The sequence below is a fragment of the Labeo rohita genome, chromosome 24, assembly GCF_022985175.1.
Source record: "Labeo rohita strain BAU-BD-2019 chromosome 24, IGBB_LRoh.1.0, whole genome shotgun sequence".
In the NCBI taxonomy this organism is placed as follows: Eukaryota; Metazoa; Chordata; class Actinopteri; order Cypriniformes; family Cyprinidae; genus Labeo; species Labeo rohita.
Window position 1 is genome coordinate 8829520 of NC_066892.1, and position 20064 is coordinate 8849583.

General features: G+C 35.8%; 1 protein-coding gene across 1 annotated transcript; it reads left to right on the plus strand.

The window, feature by feature from the left end:
- Window positions 1-1760: 1760 nt before the first annotated feature.
- Window positions 1761-19325, plus strand: olfm3a (olfactomedin 3a). The gene is made up of 6 exons (XM_051097906.1): window positions 1761-2097; window positions 10488-10631; window positions 14654-14809; window positions 15018-15237; window positions 18066-18172; window positions 18277-19325. The coding sequence occupies exons 1-6, from the start codon at window positions 2029-2031 to the stop codon at window positions 18952-18954; spliced, it is 1374 nt and encodes a 457-aa protein (XP_050953863.1). The 5' UTR covers window positions 1761-2028; the 3' UTR covers window positions 18955-19325.
- Window positions 19326-20064: the final 739 nt, after the last annotated feature.

Consider the following 20064-nt stretch of genomic DNA (forward strand, 5'->3'; position numbering starts at 1 on the left):
TTTGAAGTCCAATAAAGTGCATCCATCCATCATAAAAAGTACTTCACACAGCTTCAGGGGGTTAATAAAGACATTCTGGAGCAAACTGATGTGCTTGTGTAAGAAAAATATCCATATTTAAAAAAACGTAATCTCTAGTTTCCGCTAACTGTCGTACGCACATTCACAAGAGAGTGGCGTTTCAGCAGACTGGACATAGGACGTAGGTGAAGACGAAAGTGATGAACATGGAAGCGCAGCGAGGACAGCAAAACAAAACACCAGTGAAGAATACGAAGTAGAAAATCAAGATTTGTACAGAAAAATGTTGGAGGATTTTGACATAAGCCAAGAGGAGAAAACAAAACTTGGTTCTCTCGAGACTGGCATATGTGACCCTGGACCACAAAACCATTCATAAGGGTCAATTTTGTGAAAGTGAGATTTGTACATCATCTGAAAGTTGGGTAAATAAGCTTCCCATTGATGCATTGGATAGGAAAATATTTGGCTGAGATACAACTATTTAAAAATCTGGAATCTGAGGGTGCCAAAAAAATAAATAAATAAATAAAATAAAAGCAATGCGTATTACTAATCAAAAATTACGTTTTGATATATTTATGGTAGAACTATGAATTTAATATCCTATAATTTTGGGAATATAAGAAAAATGTATAATTTTGACCCATACAATGTATTTTTTGCCTAATTCTACAAATATACCAGTGCTACTTAAGACTGGTTTTGGGGTCCAGGGTCACATATTCTCATCTGAGCTTACACTACACCTGTGTCCTTCTAAAGTTTTAAATATGGATATTTTTCTCACACAAATGCATGTTCACATCAGAAGGCCTTTATTAACCCCCAGGAGCCGTGTGGAGTACTTTTTATGATGGATGGATGCACTTTATTGGACTTCAAAATCTCAACACCCATTCACTGCCATTATAAGGCTTGGAAGAGCCAGATCATTTTTTAATATATCTCTGATTATATTCGTATGAAAGAAGAAACTCATACACACCTAGGATGGCTTGAGGGTGAGAAAATCATGGGGTAATTTTCATTTTTGGGTTATCTATTCCTTTAAAGCTGCTTCAGAAATATTTTACTCTAAAAGTAGACATACATGTATTTGTGGGTTAAATGTTCTCGCTCTAAATTATTAAAGTATTTGTTTTTACTTTACAAAATATCTTTTTGCTATAATATGAAGTAAAATTGCATGTGTTCTCCTGTTAAATCAAAATAAATATAAGTTTAGCAAAATATGAGTAGGTAAGTTACAGTTAACAGGTAGCATTTTTGCTTTGTTTAGCGTGTAAATTACTAAGAATAGTGCATTTAGGAGCCCTTCACATAGAACTTGTTTTTCCTTGGCTACATTTCTTTCGTTTTTCTATGTAAACGCGTTAAACGGACGCGTTTGACCGCTGCGCTCGAGTCTAGCGTTTTTTGCCGCATCTCGCCCATGACGCGACGCCTAAAAACGCGTCTGCGTTTTCCTCCACTACCCACGTTCTGTGAGAATGGCGTTTACATTTGTTTGTTTGTGCATTAAAAAAATCTAATTCCAAAAACTTAAAACAGACCCCATTGTAGCCTGTATCCAACTGCATGGTTGAACTTTTGCCGTATACATTTGCTCCACCACAGGCGACCCTGGCAACATGACCATTTCAGCTCACATAACCAAAGTGTTGCGTCCATTTGGAACTACAGGGTGTGTTGACGCTGCAGTGACCGCATGCACTCGCCAACGTTGCTCAACAAGTTAACGTTTGCAATAATCAAATGATGTCACATCCGCCGTGAAGGTCTCCTTGGTGTTGGATGCTCTTGCTCTGTGTCTGCTGAATCCTCACGCGCGTGCGGTCGTAACTTTGGACAGCGCGCGCTCAGTATTGGCTGCACGCGGGAGCTCGCGCGGCGGAGCAGCACGGTAATGAATGTGGATCTATCCGCCCTGTTCTGCTCGGGCATCATCTGCCACGCCGAGGACGCGATATTAACGCCAGAAAAGTGCGATAGAGCCGTGACAGCATGATCCTTCTGTTCGGTGCATTAAAACCCCTGCTTTTCCTCATTGTCTTCGGACTGTATCCATCCATGGTAAGTTCATGTGATGAGTTGCAAGCGAAAAGATTTTAGGATAACGCATTTCTTGATTTTTGTTTCTCTGTATGGGTGTATCTAACGGTCTGCATTAGTGGAAAATGTATGATTTGTTATTTTAAATTACAGCAAGTTGTCTACTGCGGCTTCAAAGATGTAATCTAGATTATTTAACTTAATTTCATAGGGTCCTCTAACACTGGAGTCCTCAGTATTATGTATGTGCGTGTTATAGAAAAATAAATCTATTGCATCTGAGGTCCACAGATAATAAACTTTGGCTTATTCAAGCATGAAGCACCATTTGTCTTTACAGATGTTTTCCAGTTTTGCTAAGAATGCATTAGAGAGTTACAAACAGATGAAGTGACATGCAGCAAATATGTATAAGCATTAGAAATGTGCATTTTTTTTACATTGTCGCCAGTGTGGATTCATAAGACGCATACTTATGATTTCAGCAGCCAGTGAATATAATGGTGTATTGCTAAATTCTGGTCCACTGCCCACCACAGTAAATAAGCAAAATAACCTGTCACTGTAAAAATGATAGAGGAAGCAATATAACGCAATATTATTAATTAAACAAAATGTTTAAAACTATTAATCAAATGGGCTCCACAAAAGTGAATAATTAAAATGAGCAACAGCACAAATAGAAAAAAAAATGTAAAAACAATTCTGCTGTTGCACAGCTTCCATGTTAATAGGAAATAGATTAATTAACTAAGAATATTTTTCATAATGCAATATCAGATGTTAAGCAAACTGTTCCCTTTGTTGGAAAGCCAAGTGCTTGTCTAATAACAACATCATATGAATATTCATCACATAAACATGACAAAAAATATGCATGGAATACCTAAAACGTAACGCACAGATGAAACCAAACAAGGTAACAACAATGATAATTTTAGGTACAAACAGATGCACAAACCAACAGTTGACAACAAAAGCAGCGTAAATAAAACTGGCAAATGGTTAGACAATGCAACCATAATTATTCACACCCCAGTGCACTCTGGGAAGGGGACGAATGGGACTGAAATGCATGTAAATTTAAAACTGCTTATTTGCATTATGTTGGATTCCTTTTGATTGGATTATAGCCTTAACAACAAAAAAATGAAAAGGTTATCCTAAATTTTAGTATTAAAAATATTAATAAAATAAAACAATAAATATAATAATAAATTATTTAATTATTTGTAATTATTTTTTAATTATTTAATAATAAAACATTTAATTTCCAAATAGCATTTTTATGAAATCTACTTATTTTTTAAGCAGTTCATGCAGTAATTTCATATAAAACTGCATGACATTTTCATTTAAAAATACTTCATTAAAAAAAAGAAAGAGATGTAACAAGTGCTAAAATAAGTGTGGTGATGTGCTTCAGCTGTTTAGTCATAGGCGGACAGGAGCTGTCCACACTGCCGTGGTGCTGAAGTGAACTAATCACATACAGACATACTGTATGTCTGTATGGACTAGACAGTGAATTGCTTTTAGTCAAAAACGTTTGTTTAACTATGCTGGCTTTTTGACCTCCCCACATAAGTCTTCAGAATATCCTAAAAAAGCGCACGCAAAATAAATAGCAAATCCCCCATTGACCCCCAACAAGAGGGTATTTGAGCTATTTGACTATGAAACTGAATGGACAGTAGCGTAATGGGCTTCTAATTACAGTGTTGTTGCTTGCGGGATGAGTGATTCATGATGATTAATTTGACGTGCTGAAATGTGCTTTTTATGGTGACAAATTGCATTACATACCTACGGGACACAGCTTTCTAATGTCAATGGAGGGATCCATAATAATACAAACCTTTACCTCATTTAGCATTCAGCATTTAGTTTTATAGCAGGACAGTTTTTGTATGAGTCTGAATGGAAAAGTCAATTCAGTCATGTATTGATCCAATGTCATTATGATTCTTAATGTGGTGTTTTGAGATATTAACGTTCACGAAAAACTAAAACCATAAACACTTTCATTACTTGAAAATAAAAAACGAATAAAAATGACAAAAACAGAAAATACAAAAATAAAACTCATTACAATTAATAGTTGGAACTAAAATAACATTGCTTTGTATATCGTTTTTTTTGTCATCTGACCTAGAATACACCCAAAGTATTGACGTAGTCTATATGTGACATTAATAAATGATGTCTGGAGCATGGCTGACTTTATGAAATCTCAAGAGATATGTCTGCTGACTATCTACTTTTCTAATCCGAACATTACGGACAACAACGAATGAATACAAGTCACCGCACACTGCATACATGTATTTTCATTCACCTTTGCAGTACTGATAACCATAGCTCACATGCATATGATGAATGAAATAAACCTTCATACCTGTACAATAAATAATAAATCTGCTATGCACGAACACTGCCACACCCTCAATTTTTCCTCTACAGATTTATTGCTGAGACTTTTTAAAGATGGCTGATAATGAATGAAAGCATTTCTTTTATCTTTCTATGCCTCGCTAGCTTTCAGAAGTGCACTCAGATATGGAGATATAGTCTAGAGGTCAGAGCACAGGAAAGCTAGAGTACGCAAGCCACAGAAAGAAAAAATAATTGCAATTTCTAAGCAGCAGGCTAAGCCTTTTAATTTTCAAACAGGTGTTGTTGAAATCAGCACTTGGCAGAGCAAAATACTAGTGAGAACAAAAGATTTGAGGACTGTTTTCTTTGCTTTGTATTTAATTATCACAGTACAAATATCACAAATCGCTGTATTTAGTGTGTGATCATCAAATTTCCTGCCAAACTATTTAAATGTAGTCATAACAGACCTTTTTGAAAACATGATGATTTCCACCATCAGGACAGAAATGGGAGTCCATTTAAAAGACATGATCATCAGTAGCTGTATGGTCAATGTATATTCTTCCACGCTCTGTAGTAATATATTCTGTTCTATCTTTCTGGATGGATGGCGTGCATGATTTGTTTTCATCAACTTAAATGGAAGTGGACGTGAATGTCGTACTGTGCGTGACTGTAAAAGAATCCATCATTTCATAACTGAAGTGCTTTGTTGAGATACTGCTGATGTTGTAATGTAAGGTACATGTATAACTGCCTTACACTGCATTTATCATAAATTACTCTATTTCAAAAAATATTGCAATGCAGAATAGAAGCTATTTCACTACTGGTTTAGACAGGCTGTCAGTCTTTGCATTAGTGGTAAGGACTTTTTCAGTCATTCTTTATGCAAGTTATACAGTTTCACCAGAAGGTGGCGACATGTTCCATTCTGAAATAGAACACGTGGCTGCTTTTATAAACAAGCCACAGTTCAAACACCTATTCATTCATAAATGAAGCAAGAATGTCTTTATGAGTGAGTCGTTGAATTATACACTTAACTGACTGATTCAAAAAACACCAATTTATTTAGAAACAGAACTAGTGGAAATCTTTATGAGCGAGTCAGTTGATTCACTCAACCAGTTTGTTCAAAACACCAGTTCATTCAGGATCGAAAGACGTGACTGTCTTTATGATCTTTATGAGTCATCATTCCATCAACTGATTCATTTATAAAACTAGTGGCCGCCTTTATAAACAAGTCACCAATCAGTCAATTGACTTTTTTTTTCAAAAAACAACATTCAGATTCGTTAAAAACTCCACAATGTAATGAATAAAATAAGACTGCCTTTATAAGTGAGTTGTTGAATTACACACTCAACCAATTAATTACAAAAAACACACAAATTCATTAGAAATCAAACTAGTGGCCATCTTTATGAGCGAGTCAATTGATTCACTCAGCTTGTTCAAAACACCTGTTCATTCAGGACTGAAAGATGTGACGGTCTTTATGAGTGAGTCATCATTCATTCAACTGATTCATTCAAAACACCAATTCATTTAGAAATTAAACTAATGGCTGTCTTTATGAATGAGTCACTATTCACTGAACTAATTTGTTCAAAACACCAATTTATTCAGAAATGAAGTAAGATTGATTTATGAGTGAGTCATTGAATTATACACTTATCTGGTTCATTTAAAAATACCAATTCGTTAAGGAATGGAACTAGTGGCCATTTTTTATGAGTGAGTCAATCGATTCACTCAAATGATTTGTTCAAAATACCAGTTCATTCAGGACTGAAAGATGTGACCGTCTTAATGAGTAAGTCATCATTCATTCAACTGATTCATTCAAAACATCAATTCATTTAGAAATTAAACTAATGACCGCCTTTATTAATAAGTTACCATTCACTGAACTAATTTGTTCAAAATTTGTTCAGGAATGAAGCAAGACAGTCTTTATGAGTGAGTCATTGAATTATACACTTAACCGATTCATTAAAAAAACACCAATTCATTTAGGAACAGAACTAGTGGCCATCTTTTTAAGTGAGTCAGTAGATTCACTCAAGTAATTTGTTCAAAACACCAGTTCATACAGGACTGAAAGATGTGACTGTCTTTATGAGTGAGTCATTATTCACTTAACTGATTCATTCACAACTCCAGTTTATTCAGGAACGAAACAAGACTTCCTTAATCAGTGAGTGACAGAATTATACCCTTAATCAATTGATTCCAAATCACCAATTCAATTAGTGGTCATCTTTAGATTCATTTAGGTCATCAGTAGATTCACTCAACGGATTTGTTCAAAACACCAGTTCATTCAGGACTTAAAGATGTGACTTTATGAGTGAGTCATCATTTATTCAACTGATTCATTCAAAACTCTAAGTTATTTTGGAATGAAACTAGTGGCCACCTTTATGAAGAAGTAACCATTCACTCAACCGATTCATTCTAAAAACACCATACAGAAATGAAACTGGTGGCCACTTTTATAAAAGAGTCTTGATTAGCTCAACTGGTTCGGATTCATTCAAAACACTTCATTCAGGAATGAAGCAAGACAGTCTTTATGAGTGAGTCACTGAATTATACACTTGACTGATTCGTTCAAAAAAATTTAGGAATTCATTTAGGAACAGGAATGAAGCAAGACAGTCTTTATGAGTGAGTCACTGAATTATACACTTAACCGATTCGTTCAAAAAAATTTAGGAATTCATTTAGGAATAGAACTAGTGGCCATCTTTTTGAGCGAGTCAATAGATTCACTCAAGTAATTTGTTCAAAACACCAGTTCATTCAGGACTGTAAGATGTGACTGTCTTTATGAGTGAGTCATTATTCACTCAATTGATTCATTCAAAACATTTATTCCGAAACGAAACAAGACTTCCTTAATCAGTGAGTCACAGAATTATACCCTTAATCGATTGATTCAAAAACACCAATTCAATTAGTGGTCATCTTTATGAGTGAGTCAATAGATTCACTCAACAGATTTGTCTCGATTCGCTCAACTGATTCGGATTTGTTCAAAACACCTGTTCGTTCAAGAATGAAGCAAGACAGTCTTTATGAGTGAGTCATTGAATTATACACTTAACCGATTTGTTCAAAAAAAAATGTAGGAATTCATTTAGGAAAAGAACTAGTGGCTATCTTTTTGAGCGAGTCAACAGATTCACTCAAGTAATTTGTTCAAAACACCAGTTCATTCAGGACTGAAAGATGTGACTGTCTTTATAAGTGAGTCATTATTCACTCAACTGATTCATTCAAAACTCTAATTCATTGAGAATGAAGCTAGTGGCCAAAAATCTGTTCAAAACAGATTAATTCAGGATCAAAACAAGTAACCATTTTTATGAGTGAGGCTTTGAATCATACATGTACCAATTTGTACCAAACATTTATGAATGAGTTATCAACTGATTCTTTAAAAGCACATATTCATTCAGAAAGAAACAATTCAGTGATTCAGTTAATTAATTTGATTCGTTCAACAATAATGATTAAGTAATGCAGCTGTGTGATGCTTTGGCTAAGTTAATCTTCGTTGACGGAGCAGTGTCTACAATGTAAGTTACTCAGTATATGGAGAAGAAAATGTTTTTAAGAAATTGAAAATATATGACAGTGGTAGAAAAAAAATAAGAAGCAGAGGCAGTCAAGGATGGCGGCAGTAAAATGAGTGTGTGCACATGCATGTATGACATGGGAAGCCTCTGTCCTCAGCTTATCAGTTTGTCCTCTCAAGTGAGCCCTCAAAACCTCCCTATGGCTTTCCATTCTGTCTTTTCGCTATCCCAATTCTTTCTTCCTGTATTGTTTTTGTTTATTTTCTAAGCCCTGCTTGTATTTGTGGATCCGTTGAGCGCACAGTTACATGTCTCGCATATCAACTCTCAGACTCGACTGTACAAATTATACATCAAAGCTGGAGAATTGGATCAGTTACAGCGCAAGTGGATTAGAGCGGGAGAACACTGGCATTATTGTGACTGACAGGGACACACCCACTTTATGATGTCACGTGCACTGGGGTCCAGTATTAGACAGATTTCCAATAGATAAAAGCAGGTTTATGATGTGGTCTCCTTGGCTTTTCAGTCCACCCAAGCGATTTATTTTATTCATCTCCTGAGAAACTGCCATTTGGGGGTAATGGCTCGTCTGCTTGACTGTTACACTCGGCAAAAACAAGCCTTTAACAGTTAGCAAGGCCCTTGTGCGCTTCATATAAACAACAACCGTGGGTTTTAGCATTCGTGCCGTAGTCTTGTTGTTAAAGGTGATCTAACGGGTGCACAAGAAAAATAATTTACAACGACATTCCCTTGAACTCGTTCGGTGGATAAAATCTGTCATATTTACCTGCCTACAGCAAAATAAATGAGTTCAATGATAAGTAAAAGGGACAGTTCACCCCAAAATAAAAATTCACTCAGTTTCTCACCCTCATGTCAGTCTAAACCAGTATGACTTTTTCTGCCATAGCTTAAAAGCTCTCAAACTTCAAAAAGGACGCAAAAGCACCATAAAAGCAGTCCGTATGACTTGTGTGAAATATTTAGTCTTTTGAAGTCATACTGTATGATAGTTTTGTGCAACAAATAGATGGAAACTCACTGAAAATCTTGACATCTTGCCTAGTTTTCCTTGCCATTTTTATGAAAAGTACCAATGCCCAATCCACAAACAATAATTTTTAGATTTTAGATATTATCTTAATTTGTGTCCCGAAGATGAACAAAGGTCTTACGGGTTTGGGATGACATGATGAGTAATTAAAAGAGAAGTCCACTTCCAGAACAAAAATTTACAGATAATGTACTCACCCCCTTGTCATCCAAGATGTTCATGTATTTCTTCAGCTGTAAAGAAATTAAGTTTTCTGAAGAAAACATTTCAGGATTTTTCTCCATATAATTGACTGATATGGTGCCCCGAGTTTGAACTTCCAAAATGTAGTTTAAATGTGGCTTCAAACAATCCGAAATGCGGTTGTAAACAATCCCAACCGAGGAAGAAGGGTCTTATCTAGCGAAACGATTGGTTATATTCATTTAAAAAACTACAATTTAAATACTTTTTATTCTGAAACGCTCATCTCGTCTTGCTCTGCCTGAACTCTGTGTATTCTAGTTCAAGACAGTTAGGGTATGTCGAAAAACTCCAATCGTATTTTCTCCCTCAACTTCAAAAATCATTTCAAAATCATCCTACATCGCTGATGAAGTACCAACCCAGTCTTTGCAAAGTGAACATGCAAAGAAGATAAAACACCCTTAACAAAAAAGGTAAAACAGTGATATAGGACGATTTTGAAGTTGATGGGAATTTTTTGACATACCCTAACTGTCATGAACCGGAAAAAACAGTTCAGGCAGAGCAAGACAAGACAAGCATTTGACATTAAAAAGTATATAAACTGTATTATTTTTTTATGAAAATAACCAATCGTTTTGCTAGATAAGACACTTCCTCCTAGGCTGGGATCATTTACAACCGCATTTAAACTACATTTTGAAAGTTCAAACTCGGGACACCACAGAAGTCCACTATATGGAAAAAAAAAATCCTGAAATGTTCTCTTCAAAAAACATAATTACTTTTCAGCTGAAGAAAGAAAGACATGAACATTTTGGATGACAAGGGGTGAGTACATTATCTGTCAATTTTTGTTCTGAAAGTGGACTTCTCCTTTAAAAACAGAATTTACATTTTTGAGTGAACTATCCCTTTAAGGTGATTTTGGAATAAGGTGAATAAGACAGATAATTTCACAGTACTTTTAAGGTGCTTTAGTGTGCTTTTTGTGCCATTAATGTCCCTGTTCTTTGTAACTGCATGGAAAAGACTATGGAAAGCAGCTTTCTCTTTCGAGCAGAAGAAAGTCATACTGTCAAAGTCTTATCATACTGTTTCGGAAAGACATCAGGATGAGTGATGACAGAATTGTCATTTTTTTGGTCGAACCAGTCTTTTAAAGTACATGTGTGTGTGTGTCTCTGCAGACGATTGGTCCTAAGGAAGGATGGCAGGTGTATAGTTCGGCACAGGATGCTGACGGACGCTGTATCTGCACTGTGGTCGCACCGGAACAAAACCTCTGCTCCAGGGATGCCAAAAGCAGACAGCTCCGACAGCTGCTGGAGAAGGTCTCATGCATAAACACACACATATCATACTTCTTTACTTTTCTGATGTATGTCATATATATCTCAATCACACTGTATACTGGAGAAAAAATATTTACAGTATATACATTACCGTTCAAAAGTTTGGGATCAATAAGAGTTTGCTGTCAAATGATCAATTGCAATTAATCGCATTCAAAATGAAAGTTTTTGTTTGTATAATGAATGTGTGTGTACTGAATATTTATTATACATATATGCATGCATATATTTAGGGAAAATATGTTTTTATAGATTAAATATATTTCTATATAATATCAATTATATGAATATGTAAAATATATACTGTATGTGTTTGTATTTATATATACATAATAAATATACACAGTATTCACACATACATTATGTAAACAAAAACTTATTTTGGATGCGATTAATCACGATTAATCGTTTCACAGCACTAAAATAAATAAATACTTTTATTTAGCAATAAATAAAATGTGACGGTAAATAATTTTACATACAAAAAAAAAAAGATTTCAAATAACTGCTGTTCTTTTAAACCATCTGTTCATCAAATAATCCTGAAAAATGGATTATTGTTTCCGCACAAATAGTTATGCAGCACAACTGTTTCTGATAATAAAATATTGATAATAAAAATATGTTTTTTGAGCAGTAAATAAACATATTAGACTGATTTCTGAAGGATTGTGTGACAACATAAAGACTGGAGTAATTGCTGCTTAAAAAAACTCAGCTTTGACATCACAGGAATAAATTGCATTTTAAAACTTACTAATATAAAAAGTTATTTTAAATTTCAATATATTTCAAAGTGTTACTGATTTACTGTATTTTTGATCAAATAAATGCAGTCTTGGTGAGGAAAAGATGATTCTTACAGACCAAAAATTCTCTCTTTGAACAGTAATACATATTTACACACAATTATTTAAATTTACAACTCTAATTTTTGCAACTGAATACTTGAGATATTTAATGCTATTAGAATATCTTTGTCTTCATGTTCTCATACATAAAAAGGTGAAAATCTAGTCTACTGGGATGGTCTTTTGGAAACTCTGTCATTAATTACTCACCCTCGTGGCGTTCCAAACCTGTAAGACCTTCGTTCATCTTCAGAACACAAATTAAGATATTTTTGATGAAGTCCGAGAGCTTTCTGACCCTGCATAGACAGCAATGCAAGTCATACTCTCATAAGCGCAAATCGAAGACTGACACAGAAAAGAAGAAATTGTTGAATAAAGTTGCTATATATTATTTCTTTGCACACAAAGATTCAATTAGCTTCATAACATAACGGCTGAACCACTGATGTCCCCTGGACAATGTTATTGATGTCCTTTCTGCTATCTATGTAGAGTCAGAAGCTCTCAAATTTCATCAAAAATATCTTCATTTGTGTTGCGAAGAAGAACGAAGGTCTTACGGGTTTGGAATGACATGAGGGTGAGTAATTAATGACGGAATTGTCATTTTTAGGGGGAACTATGCTTTTAATGGGCTAATAAAATGGCATATTATAATCATTAACATTGTCCTAGTTTAATATCAATACCACATGCATTACAAAAATAATTTGAATATTCTAAATATTACAAAGCCTAATAATAGCACGTTTTATCCTCTCTGCATTTCTTCTCGCTTTCTGTTCTTTCTATCTACACACACACAGGCTTCATTTGGCTAGTATATATTGTGTGGACAACTAATGTACTGTTTTGCCTTAGGGACTCGCACATTTCAGGAGCTACTGTAGCCTGCCACTAACACTGACATGAATGCACACACACACATACAGTACACACACACACTTGTCCTTTTGCTCATTTTTTCCGAGCCTTTCAATCACACATTACATATTCCCTTCCCCCATCAGTTTTTATCAGTCTCATTTCCACTTAGGACCTTTAAACACATATGCACACAAGTAAAAAATAAAAAGCGCTGATGGGTGCTTCAGCTGTGTTCGCAAGAGGCTGATTTTATGCAGGTCATTAATACCTGATTTTATGATAAATGATACATGCCTCAATCCAGCGGGAGCTTGACTGCCGTTAATATTGATATGTACATTTATTAACGCTTCCATTCTCCTTATAGCCTGAAAAAAAGTCGGGCCTACAGAGGACGCCATTCATTCATGATTCATGGATTTCCGTTTTTCTCGCTCCCCAGTCAAGGTAGCTAATCAGACCGTTTGACGGGGACAAACACAGTGAGATTGGAGCGACTGCGCAGGGGGGGGTTTTATCGGCCCCTTTTTAAAGATTCATTAATTGTAGTCAGTTTATCCATAGCGTATGCAAAGAAACGTCTTTGGAAAGTGATTCCCATTACGTCTTACGCAGACCTGCTGAGGTGAAATAGATAGGTCACACAAAAATAAATTAATCTACTCACTCTCATGGCGACCAAGTAATGTATTGTTTTCCATAAAAAATGGTGACCAGTTGCTGTCAAGCAACAAAATGAACAAAAAAGTACCATTAATTGAAATTATCTATGGATTACCATTTACTGGTGCAAAAGTTCAAATATTGTAGATTAGTTAACATTACAGTTCAATGCTGTTTTTTGTTTTTTGTTTTTTTTGGTGAAAAGGTGTCTTGGTGCTCACCAAGGCTGCATTTATTTGATCAAAAATACAGTAAAACTGTATCAAATTGTGAAATATTATTACAATAAAAATAACTAACTATTGTTTTTATTTGAATATATTTTAAAATGTAATTTATTTCTGTGATGCAAAGCTGAATTTTCAGCAGCCATTACTCCAGTCTTCATGATCCTTCAGAAATCTTTTTTAATATGCTGATTTGCTGCTCAATAAACATTGCTTATTATCAATGTTGAAAACATTATGCGGTATTTACAGTTTAAGTCAAAAGTTTACGTACACCTTGCAGAAATTCTGCAAAATGTTAATTATTTTGCCAAAATAAGAGGGATCATACAAAATGCATGTTATTTTTTATTTAGTGCTGACCTGAATAACATTTTTTACATAACGTTTACATATATTCCGCAAGAGAAAATAATAGTTAAATTTATAAAAATGACTCTGTCCAAAAGTTTACCTACACTTGATTCTTATGTTGTTACCTTGAAAAATTCTTTGTTTTTTCTGCATTTCGTGTATTTGAACCCTTTCCAACAATGACTGTATGATTTTGAGCTCCATCTTTTCACACTGAGGACAAGTGAAGGACTCATATTCAACTATTACAGAAGGTTCAAGAAATGATGGATTGAGAGCCGGGGGGTGAAAACTTTTTGAATTTGAAGATCAGGGTAAACTTAACTTTTTTTGTCTTCTGGGGCACATGTAAGAATCTTCTGTAGCTTCTAAAGGGCAGTACTAACTGAAAAAATATAATATTTGGGCAAAATAAGAAAAATGTACACATCCTCATTCTGTTCAAAAGTTTTCACCCCCCGGCTCTTATTGCATTGTGTTTCCTTCTGAAGCATCAGTGAGTGTTTGAACCTTCTGTAATAGTTGCATATGAGTCCCTCAGTTGTCCTCAGTGTGAAAAGATGGATCTCAAAATCATACAGTCATTGTTGGAAAGTGTTCAAATACACAAAAATGCTGAAAAGCCAAAGAATTTGTGGGACCTTAAGGATTTTTCTATAGAACAGCAGGCAGTTTAACTGTTCAAGACAAACAAGGAACTCATGAACAACTCTCACTAAAAAAAAAAAAACTAAAACACAGCTGTAGATCATTCAGGTAACAACACAGTATTAAGAATCAAGCATATTTAAAATTTTGAACAGGGTAATTTTTATAAATTCAACAATTATTTTCTCTTGTGAACTATATGTAAACGTCTTTTAATGTGAAATATCTTATTCAAGTCAGTACTAAATAAAAAATAACATGCATTTTGTATGATCCCTCTTAATTTGGTAAAATAATTAACATTTTGCAGTTTCTGTAAACCTTTGACTTCAACTGTATTTATTTATTTTTATTGATTTTTATTTATTCCTAACTTCTGTTTTTGTAGGTGCAGAACATGTCGCAATCCATCGAAGTCCTAAATCTGCGCACGCAGCGTGATTTCCAGTATGTCATGAAAATGGAAAATCAAATGAAAGGGTTGCGGACCAAGTTCCGGCAAATTGAAGAGGACAGAAAAACTATAATGGCTAGAAACTTTAAGGTACGTTTTTATTAGGTTACAAAAAACCTGATGGAAATGCTAACATCAGCATTAGACATGAATATTGTATGTGTTATGTCAAAAGGTGAAATATATGTAAAGAATTTTACTATAATTACAAAATGGAATGTGTTTTACAGCTAAACGTTGTTTACTGCGACCAACGTGTCAAGCGTAACAACATCTGTGTGGGTGTGTATGTCTACAGGAGCTGAAAGATCGCATGGATGAACTCCAGCCATTGATTCCTGTGCTAGAGCAGTACAAAACAGATGCTAAGCTGATCTCTCAGTTCAAAGAGGAAATCAGGAATCTGTCTGCCGTGCTGACGGGCATCCAGGAGGAGCTGGGAGCTTATGACTACGAGCAGCTCTATCAGAGAGTCCTCAGCTTGGACAGTCGCCTACGAAACTGCATGAGCAAACTCAGTACGTATACTCCACTATGCTATGCACAGTTAAAGCATTTTTGTGTCATTTTAAAGCGCAATATTCTACAACTTTGTTTCACTTTTTTATAGGGCTGCCCTTGACTAAAGATTTTTCTGGTCGACTAGTAGTCGTCCATTTTTAGCATTAGTCAACTATTAGTGGTACGTTTTTTAATAAACCACATAAATCATAATAATGAGCCTTTAACTGAGCATAACACGCATTCAAGTGCACGCAAAAACAGTAAGCAGACTGCATTAACATTTTAATAATTTATTAATACTAGTGCTTTCTCTTTTCTTCGGGTTAAGAGATGAAGTTGACGACACTGATTCATAATCCGAAAACATTTGTTTTCTATTTGAATTGGTTCATTTAAAAGTAGACTTTTCACTCTCTATATTTTTCATGTCTGTAAGGCAAGTATACACAGAGTTTCGAAGTTTCACAGCAAAAAGGGACAACAAAAAGAACGTACTGTTTGTTGTATTTTACAAAAGCATAACGTTTCGTTGTTATATTGAGTGCGCACAGATAAATGTAGTCTTAACAGATTTTAAAGATGTATTACTCTTATCTGGATGACTAAAAATGACAGTGTTTTAAGAGCAAGTGAGCACACCGGCGCCTCCATCTGTCATGCAGTGAGCGCGCTACTGTTCAGCTCCGCACAGAGACTTAAATAGCGCACTTTGTTTTAGGTTAACATTACATTGAGGGTCCATGTAAAGTTGCTACTACAATCTTTCAGATGAAAAGCAATATTTGAGGTCGATGAATTATAGGTGAGCGTTTGGATGTCCTGCCCAATGTACTGTTTTACCACATAGATCAGCCGTTAACGATCTGTCCGTCACGAACTGCGTGACTTCGCCACTTCCTGTGGAATTTTTTTTCTGTGACTAAGCGGCTAATAAAATTTTGGTCAACCAAGCATCTTCTTGTCGACTAACGGTTAGTTGACTATTAGGGGGCAGCCCTACATTTTGCTAAATGTTCTTTCAAAACGTCTATATGTACTCTGCTATGATTGATTGAACATTTCGTTTAAGGACCAACATGATTAATTTGCTATCAGGCTTACCTTCCCAAATTAGATTTTTTAAGGGGTGTTTTCATAAGATGGGTTTTTGCATTTAAAAACAGGTAGACTGAGATGAAGCAATGTAAATAAAATGCAGTGTTTGAACTTTAGTTGCACTGTTTTCAATGTGACATGCTATCTTTAAAAGTGCTACACTCTTGGCAGGCAGGATGCTCAAAAAATGATAAGACGGGTCCAAACAGCCAAAGGCATCTGTCTGAATGATTATAGCTATAGCGATACTGCTCCAAAACATTTACAATTTATTTCACATGCATTTTACCAAAAATACAGCAAAAGCAGTGATGTTGTGAATTATTATTTTAATGTACAATAACTTTTTTCTGTCATATATTTTCCTGTGAAGGCAAATCTGGATTTTCAGCAGCCATTACTCCAGTTATCTGTGACATGATCCTTCAGAAATAATTCTAATATGCTGATTTGGTGCTTAAGAAACATTTCCTGTTTCTTCCAGAATAAAAAATTCTGATAATTTACTCACCCCCATGTCATACCAAAATGTTCATGTCTTTCTTTCTTCAGTCGAAAAGAAATTTTAAGGTTTTGAATGAAAACATTCCAGGATTTTTCTCCATATAGTGTTCTTCAATAGAAAAGAAATGGATTGAAGATCCAAAATGCAGATTCAGTGCAGCTTCAAAGGGCTCTACACAATCCCTCTACACAAACAAGGGTGTTATCTAGTGAAACAATCTGTAATTCTTCAAAAAATAAAAAAAACATTTATGCAATGCGTACACGTGTCTTCACGCATTGCGTAATTATGTTGGAAAAGTCACAAATGGTTAGTTCTTCATCTGTGTACTTTGGTTTAAATGTATTGTAGGGCGAAAAACTCCAGTTTTACTGTTTTTTGTAAAGCGCATTTGAATTTCTTTTGCACGTTCGCTTTGAAAACACTGGGTTGGTATTTCTGCCTGCATCACGTGTGTGTGATTACGTAATGCGTGAGGTCAAGCTAGTGCAAGACAAGCTTTTGTGGTTAAAAAGCATATAAATTTACATTTTTAGTAGTATACCTTGGCTGGGATCGTGTAGAGCCCTTTGAAGCTGCATTGAAACTGCAACCTTCAACCCGTTGGACACCAATGAAGTCCACTATATAGAGAAAAATCCTGGAATATTTTCCTCAAAAAACCTCAATTTCTTTTCAACTGAAGAAAGAAAGACATGAACATTTTGGATGACATGGGGGTGAGTAAATTATCAGAATTTTTTATTCTGGAAGTGAACTACTCCTTTAATACGCTAAATTACTTTTACTTAAAGTGCATTACAGTACAGCCTGCTAAATAAAGCCACAAAGTGATGTCTCAGTTAAAAAATAAAACATCCTGCTCAAAGCAAAATAAAAAAAAGTCACATATTTTTCTGTATTGCAATTTAATTATTTCATTGCAATTAAATAACAATGTGTTTTCAGCAGTCCTCAAATAACACCTGTGATTCTGAAGATAAAGTGCTAAAAAGCCTTACAGTATTAATAAGTTGGTTAGGCAAATTCAACAGATGTTCCAATATGTTATTAATATTTCTGATAATTACATCCTAGTACTGGGGGTTGGATACACCAAGCTAGTACATCATTAAGAGTTGCTGTTGTTTTTCACATGCACCAAAGGCAGCAGTCTTTAGAAAGCATGAAATTGCTTTTGCAAAATCAGACGTTTGAAAAAGAGAAGATGATGATATTAAAATAAGAGTGTTTGTTTTTCAGCATGTGGGAAATTAATGAAAATCACGGGCCCTGTGACTATAAAGACATCTGGAACGCGGTTTGGCGCATGGATGACCGACCCTCTAGCATCTCCAAGAAATAACCGGGTGAGTTCTGCGATGTTCTTCACTCTGTTCTGCCATATATCTCATTAATCTTCTTCCTCCTCAGGATCACTAACACCTGCTTGTTAAATGTCATATTCCCACAGGTTTGGTACATGGACACTTACACCAACAGCAAGGTGGTTAGAGAGTACAAAAGCATCGCAGACTTCATATCCGGCCTGGAATCGCGAACCTATTACCTTCCATTTAAATGGGCCGGAACCAACCATGTTGTCTACAATGGCTCTCTATACTACAACAAGGAGCAAAGCAACATCATTGTCAAATACAGCTTTGAGACCGGACGGGTTCTCGCCCAACGTGCTTTGGAGTACGCCGGCTTCCATAACGTCTACCCCTACACTTGGGGAGGCTTCTCTGACATCGATCTAATGGCGGACGAGCTGGGTTTGTGGGCTGTATACGCCACCAATCAGAATGCAGGAAACATTGTGATTTCTCAATTAGAACCGCAGACGCTGGAAGTTCTCCAGACATGGAACACGGAATACTCCAAAAGGAACGCAGGCGAGTCCTTCATGATCTGCGGCACGCTCTACATCACCAATTCCCACCTGACCGGTGCCAAGGTGTATTATTCGTACAACACAAAGACCTCGACGTATGAGTACATTGACATCCCGTTCCACAACCAGTACTTTCACATCTCCATGCTCGACTACAATGCTCGAGAGCGGGCGCTTTACGCCTGGAACAACGGACATCAGGTCATTTTCAACGTCACGCTTTTTCACGTCATCAAAACCGAAGACGACTCCTAATGGACTTATGGATTTGAGAAAGACAGACAGTTTGGTTTGAATTTATGTTGTTATTTTCTATTCGTTTATGGTTCTGTTCCCAAAGTCCTGAATGAGACATATTGCCTTTACTTCACCATATACTGCAGTTTGAGTCAAGCACCGTCTTTGTCATGACTGATGACACATGAAGACTGGATGATGCAACGCCATTACGAACAGAACAATTTTGAAGTTCTTTTATTCATAGCTGCTCTGAAAGTTAGGCCTTACTTGCAATATTTCACAACGTGAGCCGAAGACGGATTGCTCTACTGCATGAATGTCTGATTCTTTCACCATTTGTTCTCCGTTACGTGGTCTTTGTATATCAGAAATTCCATTTTCTTAAATAGTGATGTGTTTTTGAACACTTTGATTTCTTCAGACGCTCCTGGTAATCTAATGCTGTGTCAAGTTTAGTTGTACAAACCGTAGAGCCCTGAATATGAACCTATGTAAATGATTGTAACATTCATTGTCACTGTGAGAGGAAATATTTTATATTAAATCTAGAACAAAACAATAAATCAACTCGAACGAAGCCACAAATCTACATCCATAAATGTAAACAACAGAAGGGAAAAGGGCCGTGTGCGACACAGAGCAATTTTGTCGGCATTCGGCCTGGGTTATAATGAGGTCATTTGCCGATGATTGTGACAAGCCCGACCGCGGTCGCATTCACATTCATTTACTGCCAGCCCTTCTTAGTTGATGACTTTGAATGCTGTCCTTTGGCATTTTCAATCAAGATCAAGGGCACAGGAGCTGGGAGGAGATGATTCCAACTCCTTTCTGCAATTTCCTCTCCCTTCATGTCTGTGTCAAGACTCCCTGTCTGCTTGGGCACTGAGAATTTAAATGCACTTTTACCGCCATCAATTCAGCGCTGGGAATAGATCACCCGTAGGGATTTACTACTGCTGTTTCCTCTCATCACACCCAGTGCAGCTCTCATGAATATTTGCTTGCAACATATCTGCTAGCAGTTTTTATGTTTGTGTTTTTCCCCATTTCAAACTTAATTCTAAGTAATTTAAATTCAGTTAACTATTCATTTAAAGTCAAAAAAATAATATTTATTTCAAT